This window comes from Scardinius erythrophthalmus (genome assembly GCF_964197995.2).
Source record: "Scardinius erythrophthalmus genome assembly, chromosome: 25".
Classification (NCBI taxonomy): Eukaryota; Metazoa; Chordata; class Actinopteri; order Cypriniformes; family Leuciscidae; genus Scardinius; species Scardinius erythrophthalmus.
This window is the reverse complement of record NC_138245.1, coordinates 23,063,963-23,083,172: the sequence shown is the minus strand read 5'-3', so window position 1 is coordinate 23,083,172 and position 19,210 is coordinate 23,063,963. Positions and strand designations below refer to the sequence as shown.

At 37.4% G+C, this 19,210-nt stretch overlaps 1 protein-coding gene across 3 annotated transcripts in view; it reads left to right on the top strand.

Annotated features, from left to right (window-relative positions):
- The window catches only part of igsf21a (immunoglobin superfamily, member 21a), a 255,742-nt gene that overhangs the window by 227,384 nt on the left and 9,148 nt on the right, over positions 1-19,210 (top strand). For 2 of the 3 annotated variants that reach the window (XM_081357760.1, XM_081357761.1), the window contains exons 6-8: positions 8,967-9,447; positions 14,473-14,558; positions 18,277-18,469. In XM_081357760.1, coding sequence (XP_081213886.1) covers positions 8,967-9,447; positions 14,473-14,558; positions 18,277-18,469 — 760 coding nt within the window. Of the gene's footprint in view, positions 1-8,966; positions 9,448-14,472; positions 14,574-18,276; positions 18,470-19,210 lie in introns of all 3 variants that reach the window. The other variant, XM_081357759.1, reaches the window with a different exon arrangement.

Below are 19,210 nucleotides of genomic sequence, written 5' to 3'. Positions count from 1 at the left end.
AGTAAGCTGAGCACCAGGCATGTTCATCATCTCTCTGCTTTTAGAACAGGCTTTCTTCATTTTGTCACTGTTTAGCTCTTTTCAAACTAATTTGTCTTTCTTTAGGCAGACAGAATTCTTTTGACAGATTTGGATGTTCAATTTAAAGATATAGTGCATCCAAAATGAAATGAGACCCTAAGCTGTTAAGTTTCACAAATGACAAAAAAAAAATTGTTCTCAGCTCAGTGTATAACTTACATTTTAGTATTTTCCTCACAATTTTCCATTTATATCGTTTTTACCTCTTGTACACTTTCCGGCGCTTGCGCAGACTAAACCAGAACGCGCTCACACGTCACACACCAGCAAGCGCACCCGCCCTCAGATCACGTGGACGTGGTTGTGTAGAGGTAAAAACGATATAAATACTGTTCGTTTTCTCACACAAACCGCTCGTTTCGTGTCTTAGGCCATCAATGTGTACTTACGATGGGGAATTGTTTAATTTGGACTCTGTGCATGCTCTTTGAGACAGTGACCATAGACCTGCATTATATGACTGATAGACAAGAACGGTTTGACTTAAAAATATCAAAATTGAAACTACTGCGGAAACAAAGACACCTACATCTTGGATGCCCTTGAGGTAAGCTAAAACATGCCAAAATTTAATTTCAAAGTGAACTATCCCTTTAAATGTACATCATGCAACTTTTGGCCCTCTAGCGGTTAAAAAACAAAACTGCATGCATTTTGCAGAAGAACATTGTTTTGGTTGTGCTTCAGTTGCATATGTACAGTATATGACCCTTCACAATAGATTCTTTGTCCTTTACAATCAACTCTGAGAGCTACATATGGCAATTTATCTGTTCAATAAAATTGCTTACTCACCTGGCGAGTAATAAAAACGCCTCCATTTGCGTTTACAACAAATCCCTTAGTTCTCAAGCCAATGTTGATTCTCGTTTTATACAAGCTGTGTCGCACTTTCTTTTTGTCGGTATACTCTCCTCTTTTCTGCTCTTTTTAAAACAGGTGATTCCCCGGAGGTTCAAGATTTAGCTTGCTTTACTTTTCTCACTTGTTGTGACAGCTAACTTATCCCACACTATATGTAAAACCCTAAAATACACCTATAATAGGCTTACCATAGTGAATCAGGGCAAGACAAAAAAAAAATAAAAAGGATTGATGATGTATTATCTCATAGTTAAAATTTTGTTAATTTTAAATAGTTAATTTATATCAAAATAAAAAGTTACCTTTAATATAACTGCTTTCTCTAGGCCAATGATTGACTCATGTGAATGTACACAAACTTATTTTTCAAAAGTATTCTTTGTTTTTAAAGTGTAACATTCTAAGCATTTTGTTTGTTAGTCTCCTCACATGGCAAATGGACTTGTTTGTCAAGGGTTGTTTCTTATCTTTAAATACCAGGAAGAGCAGCATTCAAAAACACAGCAGTCCATCGGCTGAGGCCAGGCTGGTGTGTCCTCTGCACAATCTGATGCTGATTGAAAGAGGGCTAGATAATCATCCCCTATATTATCTGTCATTAAGTTCGCTCGGCTCTCACTCCCGCATTTTAACCACAGAAGTAAAGCCATAATTTCTTTGACACTCCAGTGATTAAATATGACAATGTTAGGAAGTAGAAAAGGAGGCCAAAGGAACAGGCACTATTGTAAAGTCTCTAAATGAGTTTTCCACTCAAAATAGTGTGCTTGGCAATAGGCTGTATGCAGGTGCTTTCATTAGTGTCCATTCATGGGCAAATGGCTCCGCTGGCGGCGTGAAGCATTGTGCTGTGGCGAGCACGCGGAATTACATCGTTGTTTGTTTGCTGCGCTCATTCAAATCCGCAAAGGTGGGGGCGCACGCATGCATGTTTTGTGCGCTGCTATTGTGTGAAGCGTGCTGGAACACTGATGCATTCAAGACCTGAAACTAAGGGTTTTTTTTTTCTTTTGTAATGTGGTGGATTTAAAAACTGCCAAAAACACTTCAAGGGCAATGTACTACATGCTATTTTGGCTTATTTCAGCACTTACTGCATTATTGTGCAATATATCCTGCTTGGATAGACTCATTGGCTGCTGTGTAATTATTCTCCTTACTAAGGCGTGAGACATGAGCGCAGCATTCATGCGGAACTATTTATGGTTGTGTGGGAGTTAGATGTGTGACATCCCGACATCTCCCTAAAAGGGACTTCAGAAACTCTGCTTTTCCCCAGACAACAACCAATCAAAGACAGCCCATCAACAGTGCATCAAACATGTCTGATATCTAATTTGTATTGATGGAAATGAGCATTGTGACTACGGCTGTAGATACAAGGCAATTATTGAAGGCACATTAGAGAGAAATTAATATAAGGACAATTGATTATCCCCTGTGAAAAGAAACAATGAGCTTTTTCCTGCTCGTGGTGTGATAAGACATTACCAGTAATAAGCAATGCTCTGCTGGAATGATTAATGGAGCTTACTGTAATGTACAGTAGTTATTATAGCCAAGGTTATTATTATAACTGAAACTAAAACTAAAACCATTAAAAAATATTATAATTAAAATAAATAAACTTAACTGAAAAAAATAAAATTATATATATATATATGTGTGTGTGTGTGTGTGTGTGTGTGTATATATATATATATATATATATATATATATATATATATATATATATATATATATATATATATATATGGGCTTTTTTTACTATATAACATGGGACGTGTTTAAGCAGTTTTAAACAAAACTTGCACATGTTGACTGTGGGAATCACATTTTTGGTAACCATCTACAATAAGGTTTCATTTGTTAACAATAGTTATATGTTATGTATATAACACATAAACTATAATGTGTGTGTGTGTGTGTGTGTGTGTGTGTGTGTGTGTGTGTGTATGTGTGTGTGTGTGTGTGTGTATATATATACTGTATATACATATATATTTGTACCATGGTCTGGGTGAATACTCGATTCTGATTGGCTGCAGGGTGTCCATTAAAAAGTGATAATGTACACCTAGGAAAGGCGTCCCGTCAATTTGCCTGATGACAGTTCTAAATGATTGCGCTGGCTCAAACTCACTGATCAACTGCTGCGGTCGGGTCGCTGTGGCCACGTTGCTTGGCAACGCCTGTATACGGGAGATATTAAATAGTGCGCTCGACTTAATAAATAAAAACCCTCACGATTTTTACTCTAAAACACATTAAAGTATTATTAATTGATTAAATATTTCTTTCTTTCGTAAGTGACCATGGTATAAGCGGGTTAATGCCCTTCGAGGTGTCCATTGTCAGGTATTAATGGACTTCGGCGGACGCTGCGCATCGGACGGTTCACGCCTCGCCGTCGTCCATTAATACCTGATAATGGACACCTCGTCGGGCATTAACCCTTACATATATGTGTGTGTGTGTGTGTGTGTGTGTGTGTGTGTGTGTGTGTGTGTGTGTGTGTGTGTGTGTGTGTGTGTGTGTGTGTATATATATATACATATTCATTGAAGTCAAATAATTGAAGTAAAATAATTGAAAGTGGGGGGAAAATCACATTATGAAATAAAAGTTTTTCTGTCATTATGAAATAAATATATACCTGACACAGGCTGTATTACTATATTATTATATTACATAGTTTGTTATACACATAACATATTATAATACTGTACTGCAGACACAAACATTTTCTGCAACCTCCCTTTTCCAAGATAACAGCTCTGAGGTTTCTCTTATAATGCCTGATGAGTTTGGAGAACACCTGACAAGAGATCAGAGACTATTCCTCCATTCAGAATCTCTCCAGATCCTTCAGTTTCCCAGATCCATGTTGGCACTTCTTCTCTTCAGTTCAGCCCACTCATTTTCTATTGGGTTCAGGTCTGGGGACTAAGATGGCCATTGCAGATGCTTGGTTTTGTGCTCAGTGACCCATTTTTGTTTTGATTTTGATGTTTGTTTTTGGATCACTGTCCTGTTGGAAGATCCAAACATGGCCCTTTATAAGATTTCTAGCACAGGCTGTCAGGTTTTGATTTTTTTTTATCTGTTGGTATTTGATCGAATCCATGACGCCATGAATCTGAACAAGATGCCCAGGACCTCTAGCAGAAAATTAGGCCCACAGCATTAAAGATACAGCAGAGTATTTCATTTTACACATGGGGTACTTTTTTATCCCTGTATGAACCAAACCCATATTAAGTGTTTGCTGCCAAAAGCTCTGTTTTTTTTTTGTTTTTGTTTTTTCTGTTACAGTGATCCAAAAACAAACATCAAAATCAACACAAAAATGGGTCACTGAGCACAAAACCAAGCATCCGCAATGGCCATCTTAGTCCCCAGACCTAAACCCTATAGAAAATGAGTGGGCTGAACTGAAGAGAAGAAGCGCCAACATGGATCTGGGAATCTGAAGGATCTGGGGAGATTCTGAATGGAGGAATAGTCTCTGATCTCTTGTCAGGTGTTCTCCAAACTCATCAGGCATTATAGGAGAAGACTCAGAGCTGTTATCTTGGAAAAAGGAGGTTGCAAAAAGTATTTAATAAAAGGGGGCAAATAATTGTTCCCAACGTGTTTTGGAGAAAAACATTTATTTCATAATGTGATTTTCCCTCCACTTTAAATTGTTTTACTTCAATGAAAGGTTAGATAGATATCAAAATGATTAACAATGCAGATTTATTTTTTACAGCCATCTTTGATCATATTTACCAAGGGGGCAAATAATTCTGACCAGCAGTGTGTGTATATATACTGTGTGTGTATATATATATATATATATATATATATATATATATATATATATATATATATATATATATATATATATATATATATAACACATTAATATCTATGAACAATACTTTTACAGCATTTATTTGTCGTCTTTGGTAATTTCAACATTTATCAATGCATTTTTCAAAACCAAAGTTGTATTTATTAACATTCATTAATAGAGTGTGAACTAACGTGAACAAATAATGATTTTTAAATAATCGATTTTTACTAATGTTAAAAAAAGATTAGTAAATGCTTTAAAAAATATATTGCTCATTGTTAGTTCATGTTAGCTAAGGCATTAACCTTATTGTAAAGTATTACCACATTTCTTTAGAAACATGTTGGTGAGAGCGTATGTTTAGACTGTGTTGAAGACTCAAGTATGGCACCCGCAACTCACAAACGGCATCCTGTTCAAATTGCAGGGAGCTGTATTACAGTATGAATAATTGAAGAGACTGTGTTTGCAAAAGAATGGGGCTTGGAATGAGTTGAGCATGTTGTGTGACCGTTACCTTGGTGATTAGCATGGCTATGAATAGGAGTTCTGTGCACTATTTGCAGAGGCAGCCTACCTCTCTCTCTCTCTCTCTCTCTCTCTCTCTCTCTCTCTCTCTCTCTCATATCTAACCCAGATTGAGGAAGAGGATGTATAGCTCCACATGCTGGCGACATGTAGGTACTGCAGATGCATTAAAAGGATAGTTCACCCAAAAATTAAAATTACCCCATGATTTACTCACTCTCAAGCCATCCTTGGTGTATATGACTTTCTTCTTTTAGACGAATACAATCGGAGACTGTATTCAAAAATGTCCTGCTCTTCCAAGCTTTATAATGGCATTAAATGGAGGACGAGATTTTAAAAGCCCAAAAAAGTGCATCCATCCATCATACCTCTGAAGCGAAGCAATGCGTTTGTGTAAGAAAAATATCCATTTAAACCTTTACAAACTAAAATAACTAGCTTCAGACAGACGGCCGTACGCATCGATTTACGGAAAAAGAGTAACCCTTGACCTGAGGCATGACGCTTTGGCGAACATGGAAACGCAGAAGATATAGCAAATCAAAACACCGGTCATGAATGAGAATTTTTAAAGAGAAATGTCGGAGGAATAAATAATAGAATACCACAACTTGGAGTTTGGCTAGATATTTTGTTTTCTTTTGTATGATGAATCAAAGTGAAAAAAAAGTGACCTTTGGTTGTGAATTCTGCTTGTCACACTTTATAACTTTAAAACATTTAATTTATTTACTTTATTTATAAAAAAAATCCTGAAAAAAAGATCACTGTTTTTACAGAAATATTAAGCAGCACAACTGACCAAACCGCTCAATCCATGTGGATTAGTTTTATCTCTTTATGAACTTTTTGAAACAACAAAGTAGTAGTTGCGTGGACTATCAATGAAGGGACAGAAATCTCTCAGATTTCATTTAAAATATCTTCATATGTGTTTCGAAGATGAATGGAAGTCTTACAGGTTTGGAACGACGGGAAGTAATTGATGATTTTTTTTTTTTTTTTTGGGGTCAACTAACCCTTGCAATGGCTGCTGAAAATGTAGCTGTGTTAAAACATGAATAAATTACATTTTAGAATAGCCTATTCAAATAGAAAACAGTTATTTGAAATTGCAATAACATGTCACAATATTACTGTTTATACTGTATATTTCATCAAATAAATGCAGCCTTGTTGAGCATAAGAGACTTCTTCCAAAAACATTTAAAAAAAATGTACCAACCCCAATGCAACCTTCATATTGTGTTTACATGGCAAACTGGCATTTGCTCATATGCTTGCTTAGAAAACTCCCTCATTTGACTTGCCTATAGATCCTCCATACGTTGCAATTGAACTAGCCTCTGTTCAGCTGTAGCATGAATTATTGCATTGTCCTTTCTAAAAAGCCTCCGTAGTCAAGCCATTGTTTTGTTATCTCACACAGCCACTAATATTAGTCATTAGCTGTTGTCTGAAGCCTAAGCTATTAGCATGTGGTTTCCACTATGCATCTGCTTTTGTCTCCCCTTCCCTGCGGCTGCAGGGGCAAATAGTCCGATAATGCAAGTAAAAGCCACAGTGTGGTATATGCTGTTAACCTCTCTCAGCAGCAGAGATAAAGTGTGTACTTTAGAGCACATTAGCCGCAAAAACAGTCCTCGCGTGGAGGAAAAGAGCGCTGTCCCTTACAAGACTCTCTCACTTCCTATCTATCTAAATTCTTGTGATATTGCTACAGTTGCAGGAAACAAGACTTCTCAAGGACGTGAGCTTAATTCACCCTTGTTACATTATGTTTATTTACCCTGCAGAGTGCAGGGGCATAAATGGTGGGATCAAATCAAAGCCAGACTAAACCACACACATAAAGAAAGGGCAGAAAAAGGGCTACAGTGCAAGGAAAGGTCTTGTGTAATGCAATGACACTTTGATCTTGTGCAAACGGAATTTAAAGAGTCCAAAGGTCCCTGAATGGACAAGCAGATTATATATAATATATCTATATAGCACACAGAGCATTTATAGCTCTATGCCGAATCCCTCTCTTTCTTTCTTGTGGAGCAGTGGAGGGTAAGGGAGGGATTGAGAGGAAAAGGGGTACAAGCAAAGCACTGTGCAAACATTAATGCTACAGGCATTAGGCCTACTGAATTTAATACACATATCTGGAGGTTGTGTGTTGAAGTGGGAACTTAATTCCCTGTCAAGTGATTTACCAGCCGGGAATCTTAATACCCAAATGCACTGTAGTGGAGAGAGGCTGTTACAGCAATGTGCTGGTGGAACATAAACACAAAGCAGAAACTGTGTCACGTTTATTTTCCATTCACCAGCGCTGAGGGCTGAATGATGCTTGGCATTTTCCCAGATACGTTTGCTTAGACTTGCCAATCACAGGTAATTTCACAGTTTACTTTGATTGCAGCAGATACTTTCTATTCCTCATACCATTTTTATACCAAAATTATGCTGGTTTTAATGCTGGAGAGTGGAGACAGCAAAGCACTTTCAGAACCAGCCTGCATATCCAGGTGACAGTCAAGCACAGACATACTGACTGTTGTACTAGTACTGTAGTAATACATGACCTGCCAACTAATCGTAGCACATCACAGTGCGAGTCTTAAGAGTGTGAAGAACATATTTAAACATCTAAAGTCATTTGATTTGGCATCTCTATGAAGTCGTGAGTTTCTGTTGATGCAACAGTCAGAAGTACACAATTTATTAAAAAAAAAAATTTATTTTTAAATATAATTGTTTTATTTTAGACAGATAAGGAAAAGTATTTATTTATTTATAGCATATTTTAGGGGCTGGTATAAATAATTAATAAATAAAAAATAGTGGGGAAAAAACTGGCTTCAGCTGGCCCATAACCTATAGCTTACATATATTTTGGTATAAATGATAAATAAAAATGATATGAAAACTGTTTCATACCATTTTTTTTTTTTTTTATACCAGCATATTTTATGGGCCGGTTTAGTTTGTTTGTTTATCAAAATATTTTTTTTTATTTTATGCCGTGCATATTTTAGCGGCCGATTGGAGTCTTTTTCCATCTCACTTTTATTTACTCTTTAATTTATGTATTTATTTATTTCACTGCAAAGTTTATTTTGTCACGTTATGGTGTTTTGGTTTCGTTTTTGTGGACTTTGTCGCATTATTTTCTTGTTTCCTTTGGTTGTCATGGTTTCTAGTTTGTGTTAATTTGTTGTCATGGTGATTCATTGTTTCCTTTATTAGCTCACACCTGTTTCATATTAGTTCATTATCTTGTGTGTATAGTCTTTTGTTATCTGAGTTGATTTTCTTGTGTTGGTTGTGTATGGCGCACCCTGTTTTGTTTTATTGTCGTGTTGGATGTCACTCTTTTGTTTTGTTATAATAAAGTTTTAAGCTACATTTAGATCTGCTATGCTTCTTCGCATCTTCATCCTCATCATAATGTGACACATATACTGTTTTCCTAATATATATATATATTTATTTATTTGTTTATTTTATACCAGCATATTTTAGAAGCAGGTTGGACTTTGTTCGTTTTCAGTCCTTCTGACACGTTTTCAGTTGGACTAAAAAGTTTACATGGTGTTTTAAAAATTGTCTTAGTCTAATTGAAGGTGAGACAACTTTAACTTTCTGTGTGTCTTTCCAGGTATACTTCAAGCGGGACGGAGAGTTGATAGAGGTGATATCCTACGTTTCGCCCACTGTGGGTTACGAGGGCGCCGGCTCCGCTGGTGTGCGTGGAGCCAGACCTTTGATCAGCAGGGATCTGGATGACACTAAGCTGAGGAAGTCTCTATCTCTGCTGGGTCCGGATGGCAAGCCCGGACGCCTCTATACGGAGAGCCCTGGGCGGAGCTACATGGCCAGACAGCCCGGCCAAGAGCCCAGCCCAGCCACAGAGACCATCCCAGAGACAGTGGTCAGCCGGGAGTTCCCTCGCTGGGTTCAGAGTACAGACCCCCTGTACTTCTTCAGCAACACACACATTCCCCAGAGTGATGGGTCTGTGCTGGTTCAGGCCAAACTTACCTGGACGCTGAATCCACAGTTGGACAACGACGCCCTGTTTAGCTGCGAGGTCATGCACCCGGCTCTTTCTATGCCTATGCAGACTGAGGTCATACTAGGTAAGTCTTGCTTTTGTTGGCTTTACCATTGATTTGTCAGGATATAGATCTTAAGATCGATTTGCAAAAATTGTTTTTGACCTTCATCCTAGTCATTCACCTCCCCTCGCCCGTTCACGGGTAAGTCCCTTTACATTCCCATCTGACAGATGCAGCGAGACCAACACTGGTTTCTATTTGTTGCTTAATTGCATTACAGGCAAGTAGATTGCAGTTGCTAATGCAGAATGCAAAATCTTCCAGTGAGTGACAGGCCAATTCATTGAGCTGTCCGTGCAGTAGATTGAGTTAACTTAACCATGTTATTGAAAAAGTCAACCTGAATTAAAGAAATCAAGGATAAAGGGAATCTCGCAGTGCACTAAAATTATGCTGGATCTCACTGTTGCAACCCATTCTTAATTTTAAAAAAGCTTTACTGTCTGCTAATTAAGATACTAAGTCAAGGATATGTAAAAATGCATGTTGCGTTTTATATTTGTCAGTGAAATTAAATTTTTGCTTTCACTTGTCTGCATGTAATAAGTCATAGAGCAATATCAAAAAAGAATGGGATGCTCGCATACCTTTGTATTTTCATGGATGAGAGGCTTTTTTGTGCATTTTTTTGCTTTTAAAGCTACAACAAAGATGGCCTTATGATCCCATTATCACTTCAAAGGCAGCACTCACTTGTAGTCTCTGCTATCAGCCCTCAGAAAAAGGCGAGTGATGAGACGCAAGACAAGATAAACAGAGACATTTCTCACACTTAATGGTAGAAGAGCAGTGCAGAAAGAGATGAACGAGGGGACAGGACAAAAAACGAGGGATAAGACGAAGAAAGGAAGGATGGTCTAGAAGTTCCGTTCAATATTCCTCTCTCTTTCTCATTCTCACTTGTTCCGTCATTCACGTCTCATTCCAGCGTGATCTCCCTCTGTGCGTTTCATGGCTGCTAAGACAGAAGTTTGCAATCCTATCGCAAGAGGATCTGCTTCTTTTACAAATGTTTGCCTCTTACCCTGAGAGATAGAGAGATGTGATTTTATTTTCTCTCAAACATGGTTCCCTGGTGTTTATGAAATAATCATTATAACCACAGGGGAAAATAACAGCAGAGTAAAATTTGATTGCATATAGCCACGATATACCAAAACAAATCATGGGATCTCTATGTTTGAGGAATTGGTTTGTGCTAAATGACAAAGACAGATCCCTTAGCTTAGCGAATAACACATCAATAAGTTGTTTTACTATATGCAGTTGGGCATAAACTGTGCAACAATAGAAATGCATCAACCGGGAGTTTTTGCTTCACTGTTTATACTGCTGGAGATGTATTTCACATCTCTCAGTGGGCAAGACTGCTTTGTTATTTACACATAATAATGATAAATGGATAAATGTGAAAATGTAGTGCGGGACATGTCCCAAAGCCAGTCAAGATAAACAAGAACATGCTTTTCAAAGGGGTATAATGCAAAGTGGTGATTAGTTGTTACGCTTTCAGGCAACGTTATAACGAGCAACATTAATACTTTTTTTAAAACTATCTTTTTTATATTATTAGATCTACATTTTTAAATATTTTGTTTTTAACTCTAGTCTTATGTAATGTGAAGCTGTTTTTGCACTGATGCCAGATCTGTTCATTGGTTTTGAATAAGCTTTTATTTTGTTTTGCATCCACTGAGTTCCAAATAAAACAAAGAAAATTGCTTTTATTTGTAACATATTTAATTCACTACATAGGCCTTACAATTTAGAATATAAACCATTTTTTCATTGAATTTACTTAAAATTCCTGTGCAAATTTAACATGTGCACGGTGTCAGCATCAAAGCGATTTATATATCTATTTTTTTAAATGTCTGTCTTGAGAGCAGGAACGTTTGTTTCTGAAGCTGCACAAGGAATGGATGGTGTTGTATCATCGCTTGCATGGTAGTGAGAGCAAGAGAAGTAATTTCGCTAGAGTGGCCTAGAAAAGCCTTGCTAACTTTTGATTTTTGTATTTTAACAAAGCCTTGTCTGTGCAACAGTTCGATCCATAAATTTAACAGCTCCTATGTTTCTTATGAAAAAAAGATGAAGAGCACTATTTCGGCTTCTCCAAAGAATACAAAACCAATATATGCAGTTTATTGGTTTTAATTGTATTTTATCTCATACATGCATACTCTACCATACGGTAGTAAAGTAAAAACAGTAATATTGTAAAATGTTATTGCAATTGAAATTACTGTTTTCTATTTTAATATATTGTTCAGCAGCCATTACTTTAATCTTCAGTGTCACATGATCCTTCAGAAATCATTGTAACATGCTGATTTACTGCTCAAGAAACAATTTCTTATTATATTAATGTTAATATATATTTTTTGCATAAATACTTAATATTTCGGTGAAAACTGTGATAAACTGTGATTATTTGACATATGGAAGTAAAGTCAGTCGCAACTTCTGTTCCATTATGACTTTAAGGAACAAGGCTGTTTTATTTATTCCAGTTATCCTGATACTTCTGGTGCAGGTGATCCACTAACCTGTACTCAGAAAATGAAAGGCAAGTCATAAGAGCATTCACAAGTCATAAATCTTTCACAGTTTTTAATATTTTCACATGAGACAGAAACATCTTTACAGTGACTCAAATTTGTATTACATTCACTGAATATTCATGAGGCGAGTCTCACGCGGTGTCCTAAATGGATGCGGTTGGTCCATAGAGGCGGTGTTCTCAGAACGCTGTCCTCACCTCAGAGCATCACGGCTGGGCTTGTTGCCCTGACTTGGCTGTCTGTCAGTCATGTCCAAATATGCAGTGATTCAGTCAGTGCCTCTCCATAATTAAAGCTGAGCCAGGCTCAGCAGTGAGGATTTGCATGGGTGAAGGTGCTACTGATTCAGCAAAACACAGAAGGGGAATGAGTTATATTTTCACATCCAGAGGCTAGAGATGATCTATGCTACACGCCAAGTTCCTCTACCCAATAGACTAGTAATAAGTACACAGATGTTTATTGTGGGTGGTTTGTGGGAGTGTGAACTAATCTGTGAACATTCAAACATCCTTATATTTCCATTTAGAGTTTCAGTGGCTTCAAGGTTCGGTGGACCATAGAAGCACGAGAGGCGTTGTCATTTGAAGGTTTGGTCAAACAAGTCTGAGAAGAAAGCCAGGCTCAAGTATGACATCATTTATACATGGATAACAGACATCCTTTGGTTGGTCCTGTAACAACATTTCCTGTAAACCTAACTAAATAATTTGATTGGTTGATGAGAATGTTCCAGGAACATTCTTGGGTAAATTACATTAGCCCAGAGCCACACTTGACATGGTAGCACAATCTTAGCTTACAGTATTTTCTCTTATTTCCCTCCATAGCAGCTCCTAAAGGTCACAATTTCATACTCGGCTAATATTAAAACTAAATATTGAAACTTTTTGTAGTTTCTTACCTAGTGAAGCCTGAAAAGTTGACAGCTGTGTGGCCCTCAGTTGGATCCTGGAGTTGGTTCCAGACATCTGGCCATCACTTTACTTCAACAGCGAGCTTTTTATAAGGCTTTTTCAGGGTGATTCTGTTAAAAATTCAATTTAACCGGTGCAATTTTACCCTTTTTGTTTTCTTTAAAAAAGAGACTGAAATGGCAGAATCGTTACCTGGCATCATGGATAGGAAAATGTCCCAGCTCAGTGAATTTTTTATTTGTCAACTCCTGTGGTTAGGTCTTAGGTTAGGCAATCCAAGGTATTGATCCGTTTATTCATCCACTTGGTACGGAAAAGGCAGGGTCAGTCTTCAAGTGTCCATTGCTCTGTCAGAACACAGGCCCTATCAATGGTCTCCTTTTGTTTTCCAACTGTTTTCTTAGGGAAAATCGATGGAGTCGTTGAGTCATGATTCATGCCTTGACAAACTCTTAATCTCTCTTGTGTATTGCATTTCACATCTCTTTTTCCACTCTGCAGAGCCTGGCCGCTAATATCCCAAATCATTTCCATAATAAGAAAGCTGGCTAAAGAGGATTTCTGTGTATTCAGTGTAGTGTCCTGCCATAACTTGATTTATGTGTGAAATGCACATTCACAGGACCCATTACAAATGTAAGAACGGAAATCATAATCCATTAAGCAGCACCAGGGGGTAATCATTAAACTGACTAAGACTGGCCTGATGCCTCATTAGCTTTTGCTGGACACTCTGTGGCTTGATTGATGGCTAAAAGCATGATTAGCCATTGTTTCACATAGTTCTCAGTAGTTGGATTATCTGTATGTGTTGTAGGAGCCAAAGCGTAGCATTAGTCGTAATGAGGGTTGAAAAAAGGCCACAGTGGGATGTATTTTTGAACAATTTCAAGTCTGATTTGCCTTTACTAAGCTTCACTCTGGAATTTTGTGTTAGTGCAAACATATGGCTCACAAAACTTGTTTTATGGTTCTCAAGGCTATGCAGAGTGGATGCTGGTAATCATGGTAAACGATGCAGAACCACTTAACATGGGACCATTCGGAGGCTTTTTCGCACTGCTATAAAGCTTCTTGCTCGTACTGCCAAATAGAGGAAGTTTCGCTTGAGAAACTTGTGGTCTCACTTTCCAGACGTACAAAATCACTTTCTTATCTTCCCCTTGAGTACACAAGAGAAATCCTCTGTGCCTGAGAAGGTCAAAATATGATGTTTTAACCTTCCTTTCCTTCATCACATCCCAGCCATTCTCTGAGACCAAATTAAACCCATCTGGGAGATTCGGTCCACACAAGACAAGGGAATTAGTTCTCTAAGTGTCTCTTATCTTACTTCCTCCACCGTTTGCCTTGCACGCTCTGTTTCTTCTTCAGTAATGAGTGTCTACCCAATTTAGGTCCTTGTCCCTCTTGGGAAATAAATACTCCTCAGCAATTTCAATGAAGGAAACCAAGAGTCTCCAAGTTGACCTCCAAGTCAAACACCATGTCTTTAGTCTGTTAATACTGTGCTATTGTTTTAATGTTACCCAGCCAAAACTATTTTTTCTTGTTTCCCTTCATAGCGGCTCCTAAAGGCCCCAAGCTTGTGATATCCCCTACCAGGGCAAAGGTAGGGGATACGGTTCGCATCACCGTCCAAGGTTTCCAGGTAGGATCTCCAGTGGTAAGTGCATGGGGATTACGAAACCAGGGCCAAGTTCAGTTTTGGATACGAGGAGGTTTGTCCCACATGTGCAGTTAAGCCTGTGTGATGTATAGATATAGTGACCATTCTTACAGAGTGTGCAATACAACACATGTATCTGTCAGCTCCTGACCCCGCTGCTGCTATCCATGAGCTATCAATCCAAATGGTTCAGCCTGTCCGAGGAGGGTTGCACTGCATCTGACAAATTCAAACCGTTCAATCATTTAAGTTGCAATGAAATCAAAATAGAGGGTTTTCAAAGTCCTTTAAAGGTCACCAGAACAAAAAACTTTGAAAGTGATCTATTGAAAAACACTTAGGGCTGCAACTCTAAAAAAGACCTTGAGCACTCAAGGTTATTGGGAAGGACTGGGTTCATATCGACTGTGAGATAAGATAAGAGTCTAATAAAAGAATAAGGATGCTTTTGTAAATGGTCTATAGGCAAAAATGGATGAAATGCCATTTAAGTTGCGGTTATTTTCTAATTGATTTTTCTGTTGTTAGTGCTCTATATTTCATTGTCATCTCCATAAACACAGAACAAAGGGAACAAAACTAATACGCTGTTTCATTTAATAAATCTCTTAAAATTCATAAATTCGCTAAATGATAACATGATAGACATTTGTTCCATTTAGACGTTTTTCCGGTTTGCCTGCTGTTTGCCGTTAAAGGAAGTAATTGGTGTTTCAGAGCACTGCAAAAAGAAAAGAAAAAAAAAATCTTAATCATTTGGTTTTGTTTTCCAATAAGTATATCTGTAAAAATGTAGGATGTAAAAACATCCTTAAAATAAGACACATTTACTTTTACTTCTAAATTCTGTGAGACTTTCAGAGAATAAGTAGCAACTAGCAAGTTAAGGTTATTTTCAAATAGAGTTTTCCTATTTTTAAGCATACAATCTCACTAAATTGTGTTATATTTGTGCTTAATTAAAACTGAGTGAAGAAGCATTATCAAAAATAAACTTAATTAGTATTACAGTGTGTTAGTTTAATTTAGTTTAAAGTAGTATATTTTCTGAAAACAAGTCTTAATAACTTATGCCATTTTGCGTCTAATATAAATGTATCTTGTTTAAAGGGTGTTTTCCAATAAAATGGTATAAACAAGACATGAAAACTGATCAGGAAAAAAAAAGTTTTTTTTATTAATTTTTTTTTGCAGTGAAAAACATATGCTTGACAAGAATAGCCCCAGAAATAAGGCAGAGTGATTTATAATGCTAACATTTGGCTTCTCTTTGCTAGTGCTAAACTCCTCTCACTTGTGTTTGTGTTCTGTTTTGTATTCTCACCAGAAGGCATAAGAGCATCTGATTAAAAAACAAATCAGCTGTTTGTTGATGTATTTCACTGCAGCTTTTAGGGATTTTGTTGCTTTCGTTTGTTCTTGTCAAACTAGCTAGCAAAACAGGTGCGAGCACAGAGCTAGCCAGGAGCACTTTACTGTCAACGGCGCCAAATTTATACTTGCATCAATAGTCCGTCAGCTTCCACAGACCTAGTGAAGCAGGGAGATTGTCTCAGTGTAACTATCACCGTCTGCCAAGAGGTAAAAAAAAAATCTTCCCCTAGCAGATAAACACAGGACAGTTTGGTGATGATCCACCCAATCTTTTTGACAGGTCTGACTAAGAGATGTGTCTAGCCAACAGCATTCAGGTGGAAAGAAATTAGACCCGATATGCTATCATCACTGAATCTACTTTACGCTATTTCATCGTTTGTGTCATGAATTTAAAGGAATGTTACTGTAGTTCTGTTTTATCCCTCCTGGAAAATCCAGGTAGCTTGTGATGGTTAAAACAGACCATTTTCCTGTTGTTTTACTGGTCTTTGGCAGGTCTATACTGCTAATTCCCAGATCTTAACTGTTTTTAGCAGATCTAAACTGGCCATTTGCAGGTTAACACTGCATGGGTGCATGGGCAGTTTGTCTGGCAGATATGTGTGTTTATTTCACCCACAATTTACATATTTGAAGTGCACCTTTAAATAATAGAAAGAATGGTCACCATAAACAGGCTTGACGGGGACATAAATCCAGTTTGGATCTTAATATTTACACAAAGGATTTCAGAGGATTTTAAAGCCAATGAAGATTTATTTGGAAGAACGTCTCCCTTATCCCTAGCTGTTCCAGAGCCCTGGGTTTCACATGTAGATAACTAAATGTTAACACAGAAAACTAAATACTGCCCTGCAGTTCAAATAAAAAAAATAAAACAGATTCAATATCCCCTTTGGTTTACTTTGACTCTAGTAAATTCACCAACAGGAGAGGTCACATTGGTGTTTCCTAATTTCTAATTTGAAAATTGTATTTGAATAGAGTACAAAAGCATTTATGCTCTCCAAGAGCTTGTCCTACCATTACAGTACATCCTGATATAAACCATGTGAGTGCCATGGGGGATATTTTTTATCTGGATCTGACCTAATTCCACCAGCAAGTGCAAACTCATTTCACTGCAGTCATGGTGTGAATGTGGAAGTCCAGTGACACACAGCCAAGCCACACTCTCCAATGAGCCATTATCAAAGGTCACCCAGTGAAGCCACATGATTTTGTGAAGTTAGATGGATTGTGCCAGCCAGTCACTTATCACATCTAGAACATGGGTAGATTGGTTTTGATCAGCAGGGGAAAGATGGATCTAAAAACGAATTGGGATGTAGCCCTGGCTCAGGCACTGAGATTTTCTACCTTGTTTCTGGGTTTAATCACACCTGTCCTTTTGTGTAGAATCAAACGATCTTATAGTGAGCTTTCACAAGTATTAAAATGCAAGGACTTATTCAAAATAGACATGAAAGAATTTAGTATTGTGTGAGTGGGCTTCCAGGCATACTGTAGTTGCAGACAATGCTATACACCATGGACCTCTGTAAAGGAGTGTATAAGAATATTTTATATTCTTTTGCCTCTCGTGGACTACCTGTTTGATATGGTATTTTTTTCATTGCCCCGCTAAAAGCCATCAAAACCCTAACATTCCTTTTCCTGGATAAATCTATAACAAGAAATGCCTAAATTGTTGATGAGTTGGTAACTTGGTACAAGATTTATATCTCTTATTTTTTGTCCTTTCTTCCAAACTGAAAAAGGTATTGATTATTGATTGTTTTTTTTAAGTAAAAATGTTGGTGTTTTTCGAAATGGGTTTAAATTATTCATAATTTAACACGTTTCTTAATGTCTTAAGATGCTTTTTTAAAATTCACTGTATTTCTAAGGGATGCACTGATATTAATATTCTGGTGATACCAATAAGCTGATAATTATTTAAAATTATCATTTTTTATATTAAAATCTATATTATTTTAACTAAATAAATAAAAAATAAAACATTTTTTAAAAATCTATTTAAAGTGAATTTATGCATCACAGTATTATAATTTACAGTATAAAAAAGTTATTAATTTTTATAAATGTCTGTTAAAAAAAAAAAACTAACTGTAGTTAGATGACAGTAAATGTAAAAATAGGAGAAGGCATGTACAATTTAATATCCTAAATATTTATCTAATATTGGGCTGATAACTGATTCAGTACCAATTTATTGTGCATCCCTTTCTGTATCTTGGGGTTCAACTGATTATTTTTCTCTTCATCTTTTTTCCTTAATGTACTCATTCTTGTGTACTAAACACACATACACTACTTCCAGAATGAGGTGTTTCCTGAGCCTCTGTACACCTGGACTCGGGTGGGCGGCAGACTGCTGGACGGCAGTGCCGAGAGAGATGGGAAGGAACTGGTGTTGGAGCGAGTGCCTGCAGAACTCAATGGCTCCATGTACCGCTGCACGGCCCAGAATCCATTGGGCTCCACTGACACACACACACGCCTAATTGTTTTTGGTGAGTCGCTCCAGCAGTAACTCCTTTTTCTATCCTAAATACACTAAGTAAAGTTCTTTGTTAGTTTTTGTTTTTGTCTATATTTTGTCTATGTAATATTAGAAGTCAATATATATGTCATATTCATTCATTTTAGTAAAATTCACTTTAATTTTAGTCAATGAAAATAACAGATTTGTTCACAAGAAAGTGCAAAATGAAACCGAATACATTACATATAAAGAGAAATTGAAACTAAGCCGGAAAAGTGGCTTATACCAAAAATGTGTGACATATGATAGATGACTACATTTACACATGACCATCAAATTTGCAGTACCTCTGAAATTTTTGGGTCACAGATGTCTTTCCTTAAAGGCACACTATGCAGTTTCCGTTTTTCTCAAACAGCGACCCCTAGAGTCGCTGTGGAGTACTTGTATTTAACAGTACTGTCGTAAATACCACTCACGCAGAGCCGTCTCTTCTGACCGCGCTGTCTTTGTTTTCTTCGTCGACTCTGCCATGATTCACGTCTGAAATGCGTGCAAGTGTCTTCCATAGAGGCTGCTTCATATGCTGTTGATGTATGTGGCGTCGTGCCGTAAAGCAAGTCATGATTATCGTGAGATTTTGCGGGGCGCCACCTCTCAAACTTGCATTGCTGGTTTTGCCAACGGCATCCCCTCCCACCCTGCCTCCCCTCCCCCTCCCTCCCCTCCCTCTCCCTGCTTTGCTATCGGGATGATTCGCCCTACTGCG